Source organism: Mytilus trossulus, chromosome 11 (genome assembly GCF_036588685.1).
Source record: "Mytilus trossulus isolate FHL-02 chromosome 11, PNRI_Mtr1.1.1.hap1, whole genome shotgun sequence".
Lineage (NCBI taxonomy): Eukaryota > Metazoa > Mollusca > Bivalvia > Mytilida > Mytilidae > Mytilus > Mytilus trossulus.
In genome coordinates this window covers 29,485,896-29,505,283 of record NC_086383.1, presented here as the reverse complement: position 1 = coordinate 29,505,283, position 19,388 = coordinate 29,485,896, and the positions used below count along the sequence as shown (strand labels likewise).

Genomic DNA, 19,388 nt, shown 5'->3' with positions numbered 1-19,388 from the left:
AATGTCTTTAAACAAGGACGTTGAATATGCTTTAAATATGTCAAGTTGTAGTGGTGTTGTTGTTCTAAATATAGAAAGCGAAAAACACGCCACAATATACGCGTATGTAGTCGAAACCGACGAAATGTGGTTGATACGAAAACATATGATATACGAAAGCGTTAAGAGTAAGGGACAAAATCACAGGTTTATTTCAACCATATAAAAATATGACACAGTGATACATCAATATAAAAAGGTCAATACACTTTGATTTTCTACAACAAACGTAACAACAAGAGCAGTTTTTTTTCAATTTATTTATTTGTTTTATTATTATTTTTTTTAAAGTTTTTGCATACTGTATGGTATTTTTATGTATTGTTACACTCTTTACGTTGTACATGTTGTACACTCAATTCAGTTTTACAAGTAACATCTGTAACGTTTTAGTCCTTCCCATACGGTAATTTTCGACCAATCTGTTTTGCTACTTCCTCCGCTATTTTATGAACCATCTCAGAATCTTTATGTGTATAGTTGGCATATTCAGTTATCCCTAAACATGTAACATATGCATTATTAATCATTAAAATCCATACATGCAAATAGGTATACTAAGCGATTTAAAAACCATCAGACAAATGTATGTGTCAGTGAATCATTTCATCAAACAGGCGTCCAAAATGTGCGTGTACATTGTACTTGTTTTGGGATTCGTGTATCATCCGCGAAACAAACATAGGTATCAATGAACTAGTAAATGTTACAAATATATATGCCTTATATATCATGTACTGTAATGATACGCTAGATTAAAACTGACGTGGCCATCCGGCCACCGAAAGCTTAATGTTATGAAGCTCAGGTGATAGTGTGGTCTAGCGGGACAACTACAGTGCATGCGATTTAGTGTCACGATATCTCAGAAGCATGGGTTCAAATCCCGGCGAGGAAAGAACAAAAAACTAACGAAAGCAAATTAGAAGATCTAACATTGTTTGGTTGATGTTTAGACAGTTATATATATATAAAAATATACATTGAAGAGACATTTATTGTCGAAATCCGAATCTGGTGTACTAAAAAAAATTGACACCGTATGATTGTGGCATAACATCGTGGCCCCAAGTAATTTTTTTTTTCTGTTTAGTATTAAATTTATATTAAGATCCATTTTGTTACATCTTGTGATCAATTTTATTTGGCAATCGCCAATGGCAGTGAGCAGGGTTAGAGAACATCAGTTGTTCGACCTGTTAGTCAAATGCGTTTTGTTTAAATAGACTTTTTCACTTTTTGGGTCTTTTGGAAAATGTTGTTTGTGCTTTTTTTAGACCCTTCTACAACGAAATTTGTTTTACATACACACGTATTAAAATTGCGGTTTTTATCCAACGCAATCATAGGTTTGAACGTAGTTTTCAATTTAGACTCGTTTATATTTTTTCGTTAGGGCTTGCATCATCTTTCCCTCCGGTTTATATGATCCGTTCATCCTATATTGACTCTTAAAATTCAAGTGTCTATCTAAAAAATGAATGTACTTTCCTAAAAATTAGGGTACTTTTTATATGGCCGGTCAAATACCGTTTCGATTCCTAACAGCACTGAAGAGACATTTATTATCGAGATCCGGATCTGGTGTACTAAAAAAATATTGACACCGTATGCTTGTGGCATAACATCGTGGCCCCAAGTTATTTTTTTTCTGTTTAGTATTAAACTTATATTAAGATCCATTTTGTTACATCTTGTGATCAATTTTATTTGGCAGTCAGCAAGGTTTAGACATCAGTTTTTCGACATGTTAGTCAAATGCGTTTTGTTTAAATAGACTTTTTCAGTTTTTTGGTCTTTTGGAAAATGTTGTTTATGCTGGTTTTAGACCCTTCTACAACGAAATTTGTTTTACATGCACACGTATTAAATTGCGGTTTTTATCCAACGCAATCATAAGTTTGAACGGAGTTTTCAATTTAGACTCGTTTATAGAAATATATATATATATAAACTCATCATAGATACCAGGATTAAACTTAGTATTTACGCCAGACGCGCGTTTTGTCTACGAAATACTCATCAGTGACGCTCGAATCCAAAACGTTTAAAAGGCCACATAATATACAAATTTGAAGAGCATTGAGGACCAAACTAAGAGCGCCAGTTCATTAAACAAAAACAAGAACCGTTGCAAAAGTTTTGATAACAACTCTCACACAAAACGTATTTATAATTTCCGGAGTTAGTGTAGGCGCCGTCAAACAAATGTGTTTCATTAGCTCGATTTTGAATTTCATTCTTGTTCACATCTTCTTCTTAGAACCAAATCTGTATTACATATTCTGTTGTGATTATAAGTTTTATGGCAATACGTGTTACATTGAAGAAAGTAACTTGACTTTTCTCTATGTTGTACTCAACAAAGTATTTCGTTAGCGGCTCTTTTTTATATCCATGACAATACATGAATTTATAACTTTTCACTGAACTAGTACATCTTTTCATTTTGGTACCAGCTGAGCCACCCCTCCGGGTGCGGGACTTTCTAGCTGCATGGAAGACACATTGGTGGTCTTCGTTTGTTACGTTCTTTTGTTGGGTTGTTGTCTCTTTGCCATATTCCCCATTTTCATTTTCAATTTTATGAATGTCCTTGTATTTCATATCTAACTAATAAACTTGAGGGTTTTGATTGTCGTAAAGCTGACTATATGTCTGATATATCTAAAACCATACCGCTCTTTATACATTTCCTGACTTCCTCTGCCTCATAACACAAGCCACCACTGTTAGGATAATAGAATGGCACAGGACCAATGGGAATTTCGTTTGTTTCCTTTCCGGTTGGTAGTTTAACTTCTTTTGGGCACCAAAAGTGATCGTCTATCTAAAAATAATTATTCTTATCTTTAATTGTATCAAACGAGACCACGCTCAATCATTTTTTTTTCTTATTAAGGCGATGTGGATTATTTTTTTAAAAGTTGAACATGTTGTTTCCAATTGAATGGATAAGTATTACTCTCAAAGAAGTGAAAGGGTTTTTTTTCAGAACAATAATTTATATAATCAAAATTCTAAATAATTTACAGAAATTGAATTATTGACTTCCCAGACACTAATTTTGTCGATTTTTTACCATATGCAGTGACCCTCGCTACGAAACCTCTCGTTATAACTTCGGCATCTGCACAGTGCAAATGCGAGGGGTAAACCGAGACGAAAGAATGTTAACATGCTTGAAGGTAAATAGAAATATGCGATTCTTACTACATTATCATTTTTCAACTGTCAATAGTGTAATTAACAAATAAAAAAACAATGGAAAATATAAAAACAAATGTCAAGGCTGTTTCAATTCGATTATCTATTACGACTTTCACGATTTTCACGTTCTTTATTTTTTGTTGCTTATCAATGTCACGATCCGGTTAACTTCGGCAGCAACATGCTCGAAGGTTAATTACATATAGCTTGCGATCAACAACCACTGACTGACATAGTATCTGTTGATAATACGTTATATATGTGTAATCAATGAAAAAAAATTAAATGCCCATGGTTCGATAGATTAAAACTTCTTAAAACTCGATTCATATAACTTTAATAAAATTTTCAATATTACTTAATGAGATTCGCTTGTCATGTTTGGGAATTTTTGACATATTTTCGGTATCGTCTGGCTTTATCCGTTTGAATGCCTAAAAACAAATTCCCCATTGACCAAATTTTTCTTTTTTATAAATCTTGTACATGCATAATTAGAAGCAATCTCTTAAAGTCTTATAAAAAATTTTAATTATTTTTTAATAGTTTGGAGAACTTAATCTTATCAATAATAAAGCTATGAAAAGTAAATAGAGAATATTTTCCTGCCTAAATTTCATAGGCTGATATCTCCAAAAACATTGACCTACATTTGTTTTTGCTCTTTTTATACCTTTATTAATCCCCTACCAATATAAACTAGTTTTTTTAAAAGTTTATTATTATTGAAACTGAGAAAAGAACTCCCTTAAATTACCTCAATTGAACCATTGGTACCATGAATGGAAGCACAGTTTGTGGCACCTTTAACTTTTGACGAGTACATCAGACACGCCTTTTGTCCTTTGCTGTATGATAAAATGATACACCCATCAATGTCGTGACCTGGAACAAAAATGTGAATCATCATCCTAAACCATCTGCCTTATCAATCAGATTCTCACGGCGAATAAAACTCATCAAAGATTCCATGCATGTGTGTGTGTGCGTCATGTACGCTTTTTTATTTTGGTCATGAAAAATCAAAAACGTCATAGTCCAAAGCCTTTAAGAAAAACAATCACTTGAATACGCTGTTTCAGAATCAAATGCATTCTGTGTGAAGTTATTAGAACGTTGGGATTATTCAAAAACTCCGCCACAATGTAAATTAAGTCAGGGACGTGATGTATGCTCGGTTCGTTTTCGGGTACTACACGAACAATAAAAGTATCCAAAGTCCTTTAAATTCTGAAATGGCAATTCCAATTTGATATATATATAGGGAGAGAGATTGTAAACTGTGTAATAAACAGATGAATCGAAGAAATGTCTGATCTTGTATACATCTGAGTATGTCATTTTATTATTCTAATGCAAATCTAAATGGCATCACTTTAGCATGCTTAATTGTTTGTCAATTATCAGTGTTCTAATACACTGACATAATCACTACTTAAAAAATTGCTGACGCCACCGTTGCTGCGTACGACAGTGAAAACCTCTCGCTTATGTGTCGCAGGCGAGACGGAGACGAAAATTTTATAAACAAAGGAAATGTTTGATACTGATTTTTTATTCTTACTTATTTACAAACTTCCTCTTGTTATTAACTGTCTTTTATTGTCCCAATGTTTACACTGAATGTTACTTGTGCAAGGTAACAATGAATAAATCTCATATCCAAAAATGGAGTAAAATTGAATTGAAAATAATTTGTCTCATAGTGTTTGGTTTACTGACAAAATCATAACAGACATTATGTGAAACAGATTACAAATACAAACACTATATCGGCATCTATTTTTTTTACCTACCAGTTTCAGCTATTTCCCCTACTGCTTTAATTGATACTGGTTCTTCCCCATACACCAAACATGCCAACTGTACAGTGTAAATACCGGCATCCAGTAAAAATCCTGCTCTTATTTGTGTTTTAAGGCGTTCGATATAATCAAAACTTACGAAGAACCTTGCCGACACCATCTGTGGTGCTCCTATGCTCTTGGAAGTGATTTCCTCTTTGATTCTGTGGTACAGTGGAAAACAGCGACTCCATACCGCCTGGTGTTATTTATTTGTGTAACATAAGAAACGTTTATACATATAACGTATTATGATTGTTTTAAAAGGGTTGGGTGCAGAGAAAAAACATGTGTTTTGAAACTAAATTCTTCTATATTGATTGACTCTATATAACTTTTTTTAATTTTCTCGTTTTAATTGCATTTCATTTGTCGTTTGGAGGACTTTTATAGCTTGTGGAAATGAATTTTTCTTATTGTTGAAGGCCGCGTGTGTTGATACTTTTTAGTTTCTCACTTCTACGACATTTATTGTATGATGAAGTGTTGTCTCATCAGCTTACATACTGCATCTTCTTATTTTTATTTTAAAGAACCGTACACAGCAGTATTCACTAAACTAATTGAGACTAAATTGTGTATTATTATATTCTACATACCTCCATAAAAAAGAGTTGTTTCTCTTCAGCAACTTTATGAACCAGTTTCACATCTTCTAGTGTATCTGACAATGGTTTTTCACAGAGAACATGTTTCCCTGCCTTTAGCATTAGAATACTCAACCTGACGTGTTCTGTGTGTGAACTTCCGATGTATACTACTTCTAAAAAGGGAAAGCATTTGTGTTCAATAGGGCTCTTCACGGTTAGTTCGGCCATATGTGATAGGGGCAGATTTTCATAATGGAGGTAAAAATGGTGTAAAAAATACGAGAAAACATAATTTAAACAGAGCATAGTATTTCCCATACTTTCATACTAGTTCCACCTCTTTCTAAAAATTCTGCCCCCCCCCCCCCCCTATCCAATATAGCCGATCTAACCACGAAGTGCTCTATTTCATTATGCTGTGCGACTGTTTCGATTTGCTCAGCAATATAAAAAAAAAGGGAACGACAACAACAGCATCTCATACTTTGCGCATGCGGATTAAATAGAAAGAACCGATTTAAATTTACCCGAAGCAAAACACGTGTATATGCTCAACATATGATTCACTTTCAAAGAGAGGCTGAAGATACCAAATCAATCGATGCCAAACAGACAGCGCCATGGAAAAAACAACAGTTTACCAAAATAAAACATGGAAAACTAAATATTGAGCAACACGAACACGAACTTCGGATAGGTCAGCAGATTCTGCCCCATATGTAAATGTCATATGTAAAGGAAAAACTGTTCCAGATTTTAAATATATCATTTAAACAAATTTTTGATACTAAGGTATATTGTGAAACTAAGTCTTACTGATACTTGTACTAGTGACTTTGATTACCATTTGAATTTGGAAAAATCGGTATAAAATAGATACAGGAAGATGTGGTACGAGTGTCAATGAGACAACTCTCCGTCCAAGTTGTGCACAATTTATAAAAATAAACCATCATTATAGGTCAACCTGTTTATTTGTGTTTAAAATTTCATATTTGTGTACCTCTCATTATCTTACTTGATGAGTGACAGGCTTTTAAGATGTCGGATATCGGAAAAAATCACAAGTTAAAAATGTTATACATTAAATAAAACAAAACAAAACACTACACTACATTTCAAAACTAATGCCGGTAAAGAAATTTCTAATGGTTCACACAATGAAATTTATTAATTTTTCAATGCGAAAGAGAGAATCTCGCTTGACCAAATCCTTCAACATAAGTGAATCATTCAAACAATAGCATTACCAATGTCTGGGTCTGCTGCAAACTTTTCATATGAGCTGTACGTTTTTGAAATGTCAAATGTAGTGGCGAACTTCTCTGCTGTTTCTTGTGATCGCGAAACAACAGCAACTATCTAAGGAAACAACGAAAAATTCAGGTGTACATATACTATATATAGGTATGTCGTTTGTTTTATTGTTTGTTATAATAGCACTTTCTAAATACGAAAAATATTAGTTACTTTAAGGTGGTACCTAACACTACAGGGAGATAACTATGTAAAGTCAGCTTAACGTTTTAATTACGTTGTGTTGTAAAAGGAATATTCAGCTTATCAATGATTAGAATTGGTGTTTGTCAAATGTCAATTGCAAAATAAATACTTTAACAAAACTTTATGAAAATTAAACGAGCCAAATCAATTTTAGTGAAAGTGTTGGGTACCTGTCCACCTTAAATACAATAGTCCATGTAAACTATGTGACTGGAAAAGTCGATCTAAAATTATATAGTTTCCGCGTTGATGCCGATCAATATGGCTGCCAGAGGGGAACTAATGTATGTGTTGTTCTGCATTGGAAACTACTAAAATACGTAGAAGTTACAAACTCCGATCAGAGTATCCAAGTTAAAAGGTGATGCGATAAAAAAAAAAAACGCAACAGACAAAGAGACTTGTGAATCTTCATTGTATTACAGTTTCAACAAGTGTCAGATATCATTTAATGGATTAGTATACATTTTTTTTTATGAAAACCGATTGCAAGTGCAAATCTTCTTAGAGAAATGATAACAATAAAGCTGGTAAAAAAAACCAGTAATATGTCTCACCTGATGTTTCTCTGATGGCAGGGTTTTTAATGCTGAACAGAAATCACTGCAGATTTTTCCAGTACTGCATATTCCCCATTTTAGCGCCATTTTGAATTATTTCTGTAACATATCACGAAAAAATATCGACATTAGTAATATATGGTATCTCGTTTAGCATCCGCATCATGCATTTGATGTATATGCTCAGGGGCAGATCCAGCCATTTATAAAATGGGATCCTAATCCAGGATAAATGCGGTGTTCCAGCTATATTTCCCCATTCAAATCAGAACCCTCCCCCTGAATCCGCTACTGATGCTATTTAAACGAACTCAAATTAACTGTGTAACTGTCTCTCTAGTTACCCAGTTGTAGTTTTTTGGTTTTTATGAAATTAAATACCAACAATACGGCAAGTGCGCAAAGAATGAATTTTCCCTGCATGCAAATCTAGTTAACATGCAGAAAGAGTGTCACTTTTGCTTCACGTATAGATGACAGATTGTTTTCGACTTATGAGTTTGAATATCCTTTTGGTATCTTCCGCCTTTCACTTTGTACACAGTTTCAGTCTTTTGATTGCTGTTATATATATTAACATGAAAACATCTACAGAGCAATATCAGACATACATTACCTTCTTCTGAAATAAACGGATGGCTTTCGACATGTTTGTAATGTTATATGTTAGAGGCTAGAATAAACCAAAGTTCACAGATGGAGAAATAGAAATAAGAATAAAACAGAGGCTTAAGGTTATCTTCACATGCAAGGATGCTGATTGATGGCAAAAAAAAATGCATAAATAGGATACTAGTATTCGATATTAAATGAAATGTGCTTCGTTCCAAGGCTCCGTTTTGAAGGCCGTACATTGATCTATAATGGTTTTCTTTTATAAATTGTTATTTGGATGGAGAGTTGTCTCATTGGCACTCACACAACATCTTCTTATATCTATTTACCTTGTACTGAGATCGGCACGCTGAGTTGAACTTTTCCCCGAGATAGTTTACAATTATACATGTCACCCTATCATGACACACTAAACCCCCTGAATTTGTGTGTACCTGTCTTAAGTCTGGAACCTGTTGTTAAGTGGTTGTAGTTTGTTGATGTAGTTCATAAGTGTTTCTGGTTTCTCATTTCTATAGATAAATTAGACCGTTTAATTGGATTTACACAAGTTATTCTAGGGCCTGTTATAGCTTGCTGTTTAGTATGAGCATTTTTGACCTGTATAATGGTTAATTTTTTACAAATTGTGACCTGGGTGGAGAGCTGTCTCATTGAAACGCATACCACATCTTCTTATATAATTCTAACTTAGAGTCGACAAGTCTTTTTCTCACACCCTCATGCCGCTTGCTGAGCAGAAAGCAGCAAATATCAATAATGAATAAAATTGAGATTGGATACGGGGAATGTGTCAAAGAGACAACAACCCGACCATAGAGCAGGCAACATCCGAAGGCCACCAATGGGTCTTCAATTCAACGAGAAACTCCTGCACCCGAAGGCGTGCTTCAGCTGCAGGCCCCTAAACAAATATGCATACTAGTTCAGTGCTAATTGAGGTCATACTAAACTCCAAATTAAACACACAAAAATAAAAATAGAAATTATATAAGGCCAGAGGCTCATGACTTGGGACAGGCGCATAAAAGCCGCGGGTTAAATATGTCTTTTGATATCTCAACCTCCCCCCCTTATACCTATAGCCAATGTAAGTCCGAGGAGTCCGATGTCAGAATAGGAAACATTTGAACATGTTGAATCGACACTGGTGCATATGAACCCACAATTTACAGCTCTAGAGATGAGAACGCTACCAAAGGACCATCGATGACTGGAGATGAGAAAGCTACCAAAGGACCATCGATGACTGGAAATGAGAACGCTACCAAAGGACCAACGATGACTGGAGATGAGAATGCTACCAAAGGACCATCGATGACGGGAGATGAGAACGCTACCAAAGGACCATCGATGACTGGAAATAAGAACGCTATCAAAGAACCATCGATGACAGGAGATGAGAACGCTACCAAAGGACCATCGATGCATGCTGTTTTATATTCATGACTCTACAGCACTGGAGATGGGAACGCTACCAAATAAAGGACCATCGATGCATGCTGTTTTATATTCATGACTCTACAGGACTGGAGATGAGGACGCTACCAAAGGACCATCGATGCATGCTGTTTTATATTCATGACAATATACAGAACTTGAGATGAGAACGCTACCAAAGGACCATCGATACATGCTGTTAATATTCATGACAATATTCAGCACTGGAGATGAGAACGCTACCAAAGGACCATCGATATAAGCTGTTTTATATTCATGACAATATACAGCACTGGAGATGAGAACGCTATCAAAGGACCATCGATGCATGCTGTTTCATATTCATGACTCTACAGCACTGGAGATGAGATCGCTACCAAAGGACCATCGATGCATGCTGTTTTATATTCATGACAATATACAGCACTGGAGATGAGAACGCTACCAAAGGACCATCGACGCATGCTGTTTTATATTCATGACAATATACAGTACTGGAGATGAGGACGCTAGCAAGGACCATCGATACATGCTGTTTTATATTCATGACAATATACATCACTGGATATGAGAACGCTACCAAAGGACCATCGATGCATGCTGTTTTATATTCATGACTCTACAGCACTGGAGATCAAAACGCTACCAAAGGACCATCGATGCATGCTGTTTTATATTCATGACAATATACAGCACTGGAGATGAGAACGCTACCAAAGGACCATCGATACATGCTGTTTTATATTCATGACTCAACAGCACTGGAGAAGAGAACGCTACCAAAGGACCATCGATGCATGCTGTTTTATATTCATGACTCTACAGCACTGGAGATGAGAACGCTACCAAATGACCATCGATGCATGCTGTTAATATTCATGACTCTACAGCCCTGGAGACGAGAACGCTACCAAAGGTCCATCGATGCATGCTGTTTTATATTCATGACTCTACAGCACTGGAGATGAGAACGCTACCAAAGGACCATCGCTGCATGCTGTTTTATATTCATTACAATATACAGCACTGGAGATGAGAAAGCTACCAAATTACCATCGATGCATGCTGTTTTATATTCATGACTCTACAGCACTGGAGATGAGAACGCTACCAAATGACCATCGATGCATGCTGTTAATATTCATGACTCCACAGCACTGGAGATGAGAACGCTACCAAATGACCATCGATGCATGCTGTATATATGCATGACTCTACAGCACTGGAGATGAGGACGCTACCAAAGGACCATCAATGCATGCTGTTTTATATTCATGACAATATACAGCACTGGAGATGAGAACGCTACCAAAGGACTATCGATGCATTCTGTTTTATATTCATGACAATATACAGCACTGGAGATGAGAACGCTACCAAAGGACCATCGATACATGCTGTTTTATATTCATGACAATATACAGCACTGGAGATGAGAACGCTACCATAGGACCATCGATGCATGCTGTTTTATATTCATGACAATATACAGCACTGGAGATGAGAACGCTACTAAAGGACCATCGATGCATCCTGTTTTATATTCATGCCAATATACAGCACTGGAGATGAGAACGCTACCAAAGGTCCATCGATGCATGCTGTTTCATATTCATGACTCTACAGCACTGGAGATGAGAACGCTACCAAAGGACCATCGATGCATGCTGTTTTATATTCATGACAATATACAGCACTGGAGATGAGAACGCTACCAAACTACCATCGATGCATGCTGTTTTATATTCATGAATCTACAACACTGGAGATGAGGACGCTATGAAAGGACCATCTATGCATGCTGTTTTATATTCATGACTCTACAGTACTGGAGATGAGGACGCTACCAAAGGACCATCGATGCATGCTGTTTTATATTCATGACAATATACAGCACTGGAGATGAGATCAGAACGCTACCAAAGGACCATCGATACATGCTGTTTTATATTCATGACAATATACAGCACTGGAGATGAGAACGCTACCAAAGGACCATCGATGCATGCTGTTTTATATTCATGACAATATACAGCACTGGAGATAAGGACGCTACCAAAGGACCATCGATGCATGCTGTTTTATATTCATGACAATATACAGCACTGGAGATGAGAACGCTACCAAAGGACCATCGACGCATGCTGTTTTATATTCATGACAATATACAGTACTGGAGATGAGGACGCTACCAAAGGACCATCGATGCATGCTGTTTTATATTCATGACAATATACATCACTGGATATGAGAACGCTACCAAGGGACCATCGATGCATGCTGTTTTATATTCATGACTCTACAGCACTGGAGATCAAAACGCTACCAAAGGACCATCGATGCATGCTGTTTTATATTCATGACAATATACAGCACTGGAGATGAGAACGCTACCAAAGGACCATCGATACATGCTGTTTTATATTCATGACTCAACAGCACTGGAGAAGAGAACGCCACCAAAGGACCATCGATGCATGCTGTTTTATATTCATGACTCTACAGCACTGGAGATTAGGACGCTACCAAAGGACCATCGATGCACGCTATTTTATATTCATGACTCTACAGCACTGGAGATAAGAACGCTACCAAAGGACAATCGATGCATGCTGTTTTATATTCATGACAATATACAGCACTGGAGATGAGAACGCTACCAAATTACCATCGATGCATGCTGTTTTATATTCACGACTCTACAGCACTGGAGATGAGAACGCTACCAAATGACCATCGATGCATGCTGTTAATATTCATGACTCTACAGCCCTGGAGATGAGAACGCTACCAAAGGTCCATCGATGCATGCTGTTTTATATTCATTACAATATACAGCACTGGAGATGAGAATGCTACCAAATTACCATCGATGCATGCTGTTTTATATTCATGACTCTACAGCAGTGGAGATGAGAACGCTACCAAATGACAATCGATGCATGCTGTATATATGCATGACTCTACAGCACTGGAGATGAGGACGCTACCAAAGGACCATCGATGCATGCTGTTTTATATTCATGACAATATACAGCACTGGAGATGAGAACGCTACCAAAATACCATCGATGCATTCTGTTTTATATTCATGACAATATACAGCACTGAAGATGAGAACGCTAACAAAGGACCATCGATACATGCTGTTTTATATTCATGACAATATACAGCACTGGAGATGAGAACGTTTCCAAAGGACCATCGATGCATGCTGTTTTATATTTATGACAATATACAGCACTGGAGATGAGAACGCTACCAAAGGACCATCGATGCATGCTGTTTTATATTCATGACAATATACAGCACTGGAGATGAGAACGCTACCAAAGGTCCATCGATGCATGCTGTTTTATATTCATGACTCTACAGCACTGGAGATGAGAACGCTACCAAAGGACCATCGATGCATGCTGTTTTATATTCATGACAATATACAGCACTGGAGATGAGAACGCTACCAAATTAACATCGATGCATGCTGTTTTATATTCATGAATCTACAACACTGGAGATGAGAACGCTATCAAAGGACCATCTATGCATGCTGTTTTATATTCATGACAATATACAGTACTGGAGATGAGGACGCTACCAAAGGACCATCGATGCATGCTATTTTATATTCATGACTCTACAGCACTGGAGATGAGGACGCTACCAAAGGACCATCGATGCATGCTGTTTTATATTCATGACAATATACAGTACTGGAGATGAGGACGCTACCAAAGGACCATCGATGCATGCTATTTTATATTCATGGATCTACAGCACTGGAGATGAGGACGCTACCAAAGGACCATCGATGCATGCTGTTTTATATTCATGACAATATACAGCAATGGAGATGAGATGAGAACGCTACCATGCAAAGGACCATCGATACATGCTGTTTTATATTCATGACAATATACAGCACTGGAGATGAGAACGCTACCAAAGGACCATCGATGCATGCTGTTTTATATTCATGAATCTACAGCACTGGAGATGAGGACGCTACCAAAGGACCATCGATGCATGCTGTTTTATATTCATGACAATATACAGCACTGGAGATGAGAACGCTACCAAAGGTCCATCGATGCATGCTGTTTTATATTCATGACTCTACAGCACTGGAGATGAGAACGCTACCAAAGGACCATCGATGCATGCTGTTTTATATTCATGACAATATACAGCACTGGAGATGAGAACGCTACCAAATTAACATCGATGCATGCTGTTTTATATTCATGAATCTACAACACTGGAGATGAGAACGCTATCAAAGGACCATCTATGCATGCTGTTTTATATTCATGACAATATACAGTACTGGAGATGAGGACGCTACCAAAGGACCATCGATGCATGCTATTTTATATTCATGACTCTACAGCACTGGAGATGAGGACGCTACCAAAGGACCATCGATGCATGCTGTTTTATATTCATGACAATATACAGTACTGGAGATGAGGACGCTACCAAAGGACCATCGATGCATGCTATTTTATATTCATGAATCTACAGCACTGGAGATGAGGACGCTACCAAAGGACCATCGATGCATGCTGTTTTATATTCATGACAATATACAGCAATGGAGATGAGATGAGAACGCTACCATGCAAAGGACCATCGATACATGCTGTTTTATATTCATGACAATATACAGCACTGGAGATGAGAACGCTACCAAAGGACCATCGATGCATGCTGTTTTATATTCATGAATCTACAGCACTGGAGATGAGGACGCTACCAAAGGACCATCGATGCATGCTGTTTTATATTCATGACAATATACAGTACTGGAGATGAGGACGCTACCAAAGGACCATCGATGCATGCTATTTTATATTCATGACTCTACAGCACTGGAGATGAGAACGCTACCAAAAGACCATCGACGCATGCTGTTTTATATTCATGACAATATACAGTACTGGAGATGAGGACGCTACCAAAGGACCATCGATGCATGCTGTTTTATATTCATGACAATATACATCACTGGAGATGAGGACGCTACCAAAGGACCATCGATGCATGCTGTTTTATATTCATTACAATATACAGCACTGGAGATGAGAACGCTACCAAATTACCATCGATGCATGCTGTTTTATATTCATGACTCTACAGCGGTGGAGATGAGAACGCTACCAAATGACCATCGATGCATGCTGTATATATGCATGACTCTACAGCACTGGAGATGAGGACGCTACCAAAGGACCATCGATGCATGCTGTTTTATATTCATGAAAATATACAGCACTGGAGATGAGAACGCTACCAAAGTACCATCGATGCATTCTGTTTTATATTCATGACAATATACAGCACTGAAGATGAGAACGCTACCAAAGGACCATCGATACATGCTGTTTTATATTCATGACAATATACAGTACTGGAGATGAGAACGCTACCAAAGGACCATCGATGCATGCTGTTTTATATTTATGACAATATACAGCACTGGAGATGAGAACGCTACCAAAGGACCATCGATGCATGCTGTTTTATATTCATGACAATATACAGCACTGGAGATGAGAACGCTACCAAAGGTCCATCGATGCATGCTGTTTTATATTCATGACTCTACAGCACTGGAGAAAAGAACGCTACCAAAGGACCATCGATGCATGCTGTTTTATATTCATGACAATATACAGCACTGGAGATGAGAACGCTACCAAATTAACATCGATGCATGCTGTTTTATATTCATGAATCTACAACACTGGAGATGAGAACGCTATCAAAGGACCATCTATGCATGCTGTTTTATATTCATGACAATATACAGTACTGGAGATGAGGACGCTACCAAAGGACCATCGATGCATGCTGTTTTATATTCATGACAATATAGAGCACTGGAGATGAGATGAGAACGCTACCAAAGGACCATCGATACATGCTGTTTTATATTCATGACAATATACAGCACTGGAGATGAGAACGCTACCAAAGGACCATCGATGCATGCTGTTTTATATTCATGAATCTACAGCACTGGAGATGAGGACGCTACCAAAGGACCATCGATGCATGCTGTTTTATATTCATGACAATATACAGTACTGGAGATGAGGACGCTACCAAAGGACCATCGATGCATGCTATTTTATATTCATGACTCTACAGCACTGGAGATGAGAACGCTACCAAAAGACCATCGACGCATGCTGTTTTATATTCATGACAATATACAGTACTGGAGATGAGGACGCTACCAAAGGACCATCGATGCATGCTGTTTTATATTCATGACAATATACATCACTGGAGATGAGAACGCTACCAAAGGACCATCGATGCATGCTGTTTTATAATTCATGACTCTACAGCACTGGAGATCAAAACGCTACCAAAGGACCATCGATGCATGCTGTTTTATATTCATGACAATATACAGCACTGGAGATGAGAACGCTACCAAAGGACCATCGATACATGCTGTTTTATATTCATGACTCAACAGCACTGGAGAAGAAAACGCCACCAAAGGACCATCGATGCATGCTGTTTTATATTCATGACTCTACAGCACTGGAGATGAGGACGCTACCAAAGGACCATCGATGCATGCTGTTTTATATTCATGACAATATACAGCACTGGAGATGAGAACGCTACCAAAGGACCATCGATGCATGCTGTTTTATATTCATGACAATATACAGCACTGGAGATGAGAACGCTACCAAAGGACCATCGATACATGCTGTTTTATATTCATGACTCTACAGCAGTGTATCCGGAGATGAGAACGCTTTCAACGGACCATCGATGCATGCTGTTTAATATTCATGACAATATACAGCAATGGAGATGATACCGCTACCAAAGGACCATCGATGCATGCTGTTTTATATTCATGACTCTACAGCAGTGGATCCGAAGATGATAACGCTTCCAAAGGACCATCGATGCATGCTGTTTTATGTTCATGACAATATATAAACAGTTTTAACAAGTGAATAAAATCGTTGCGTCTAAAAGTACAATATTTTTCTACATTAAACAGTTTAATTTTAATTCTCAAAGTGCGAGGCCTATACTGAGCTTTAAATGTGTTTGTTTATATATTTTTTGTCGGGAGTTGATAATGTCGAACTGAAGGGAATATACCGAGTTTGTTTTTGTATAAGGTTTATCTGATGAGAACGTTCTCAGTGAACCAAACACATTTATTTTGTTGTCGGTAGATAACTCATACCTGCGATATATTTTTGGTTTAAGAAGTAATGACCTTACCATTCTTTTTAATACGTACTCAAAATTCGCCGACAATTTTTAAACTGCAATATTTAATATGCAATGCAAAGCTGGCTACAGATTAAGACATAGACCATGATAACGATATTCAAAGATAAACACACACACACACACACACACACACACCATCGTAATGATAATTTCCGAAAAATGGGCCTAGTTTGAAAAAATAAAGCGAATCAGTCCTACTGTGTATGTCATAACACGTTAAGGGAATAACGATGAATGTTCTGCATTATTTTCTTAGCATCAACATGCACATAAAGTAATAATATAACAAGTGTATAACTCACAAATCAGTGGTCTGGTTCGGTTCACCTGTTCTATATATTTATCTTGTTACTAAACATAGAAATGGAGGATTTATTTTATTATCTTATAAGTATAACCCCAAGTATCTATATATAGTTAATATAGCTAACATAGAAGTGGATGATAACAGATAACAGCGCTTAAATGAGAAAAAAGAAAACAGTGAATTCAAAATAAAAAAAAAATAACAACTATATTAAAATCAGACGAATTTAATTAGGACCAATTAAATGAATATATTATCATAATTCTTTGTAATAATTACAATGTTCATTGTTTATATAAAGATAATAAGTTGTGGTATTCTTGCATGAGACTTACACCCCCCCCCCTTTTCCCCTATCATTTGACTAAAATGTCACATAAATAAACAACCGTATATAAAGGTCACTATATATAAAGAGAAAGCGGCAAAAACATTCCGCTATGTATGTATCTAGAGTTAACTTATCTAGTAACCTAGAATTGGTTTACTCAATGGCTCAGTACGGTAAATCAAAACAGACAAGGCTCCGTGTTGAAGGCCGAACTTTGACCTATCATGATTTTTTTTAAATTTTTACGCATTGTGATTTGGATGGTTTTTGTCTCATGGGTACTCAAATATATATATATACATATACCACATCTTCTTATTTCTATAGACTATTTTCTCTAGACGGTTGTGAGTCACGAAACCGTGCGGACATACGGACACACGGTCTTTTTTTTGATAATATTATGTAGCCTTGATATTCAGAGTATGTGCAATTCACTCACACACAAATAATCATATACTGCGGCATATAAAGTCTGACCAAACATGCTTGACATACCTCTCCCACCTAAAAATAACATTTAAACGAATTTCAAGTGAAATTAATGATATGTTGAATTTCTATGGGAAACAACACGATTTCGAGCTTAGCTGGTATTAGAATGATTTAAAGAATATAAAAAATAATCCTATAATATTTAGAATAAAACCATACATTTATCAATTACATATCAGGGCGATGACTTCGTCCTATTTGCTTCACTTATACAATATACGACAGTGTAGATAAACTCATCAACGATACCAGGACTAAATTTTGTAAATACACCAGACGCGCGTTTCGTCTACAAAAGACTCATCAGTGACGCTCGAATTCAAAAAACTTAAAAAGGCCGAATAAAGAACGAAGTTGAAGAGAATTGAGAACCTACTGAGGTAGAAAAACCTTAGTATTTCAAAAAATTCAAAATTTGTAGTTGGAGTTTACAGAAAATGGAATAATGAACAATATATATCTATATATACATGCATTGCCATCTTTAAAGGTGAAAGTCTGAAAACGGATGAATCAATTCTAAAAATTAAACTATAAAGAAAACAAATGAATAGTTTTCAACTGAAATCCAAGTTAAACGAACACCAGCCATCCTATCTCCGTATCTAAAAGCTTCTTAACTGTATTATTCCCTTTATTTAGGTCTTGTAATCCATGAATATGTCCACTCTTATAAAACCTAAACTTCTGCCTTAGTATCACCAGGGACGGGATTTATTAAGTTTCTATACTTAGTTTTAGTTTCAAACTGAACTATTAGTTCGGTTAGGGGAATTATCGGATAACGCATGATATTAACACAAGCCTTATCTGGACTTCTTTTTGTTGTTTTAAAGTGTTATGTGATTGCATTATTTTTGCAGTTGATTTTCCCCGTCTGCTTTGTTTTACACTAGATTAAGTTTTGTAACATAATGGGCATTAATAGCTTCCAGTTGATGTCTTTGATAAAGAGTTGTCGCAATCATATCACATATTTTAGTGTTTATTTTACATGGTTTAATCATATTATAATGTGTAATCTAGTAATTTTTATCGTTATATAAAAGTGCTTGTTTCATCACAAAAAAGTATTTGATATTTTTCAAATCTCTGAATCCTTCTTGAAAAGTTTGTCTGTACTGTAGGGTATCGACTTATACATTTCGCGATATTTACCAGTTCTTGCATGGTTGA

At 36.5% G+C, this 19,388-nt stretch overlaps 1 protein-coding gene across 1 annotated transcript; it reads right to left on the bottom strand.

The window, feature by feature from the left end:
• Positions 1-340: 340 nt before the first annotated feature.
• On the bottom strand, positions 341-17,435 carry LOC134689647 (trans-1,2-dihydrobenzene-1,2-diol dehydrogenase-like). The gene is made up of 8 exons (XM_063549616.1): positions 17,382-17,435; positions 7,744-7,845; positions 6,934-7,045; positions 5,693-5,856; positions 5,046-5,292; positions 4,007-4,134; positions 2,719-2,869; positions 341-538 (listed from the first exon to the last, which is right to left on the bottom strand). Exons 2-8 carry the CDS (start codon positions 7,831-7,833, stop codon positions 429-431), a joined length of 1,002 nt encoding a protein of 333 aa, XP_063405686.1. The 5' UTR covers positions 7,834-7,845; positions 17,382-17,435; the 3' UTR covers positions 341-428.
• Positions 17,436-19,388: the final 1,953 nt, after the last annotated feature.

Excerpts from the sequence above, each read along its gene's own strand:
- LOC134689647 (XM_063549616.1), bottom strand. The coding sequence starts at position 7,833 with ATGGCGCTAAAATGGGGAATATGCAGTACTGGAAAAATCTGCAGTGAT. Across the intron at positions 4,135-5,045 it reads AGGGGAAATAGCTGAAACTG|GTCACGACATTGATGGGTGT; the intron begins GTAGGTAAAAAA and ends TTTTTGTTCCAG. Across the intron at positions 539-2,718 it reads CAGGAAATGTATAAAGAGCG|GGATAACTGAATATGCCAAC; the intron begins GTATGGTTTTAG and ends TTACATGTTTAG.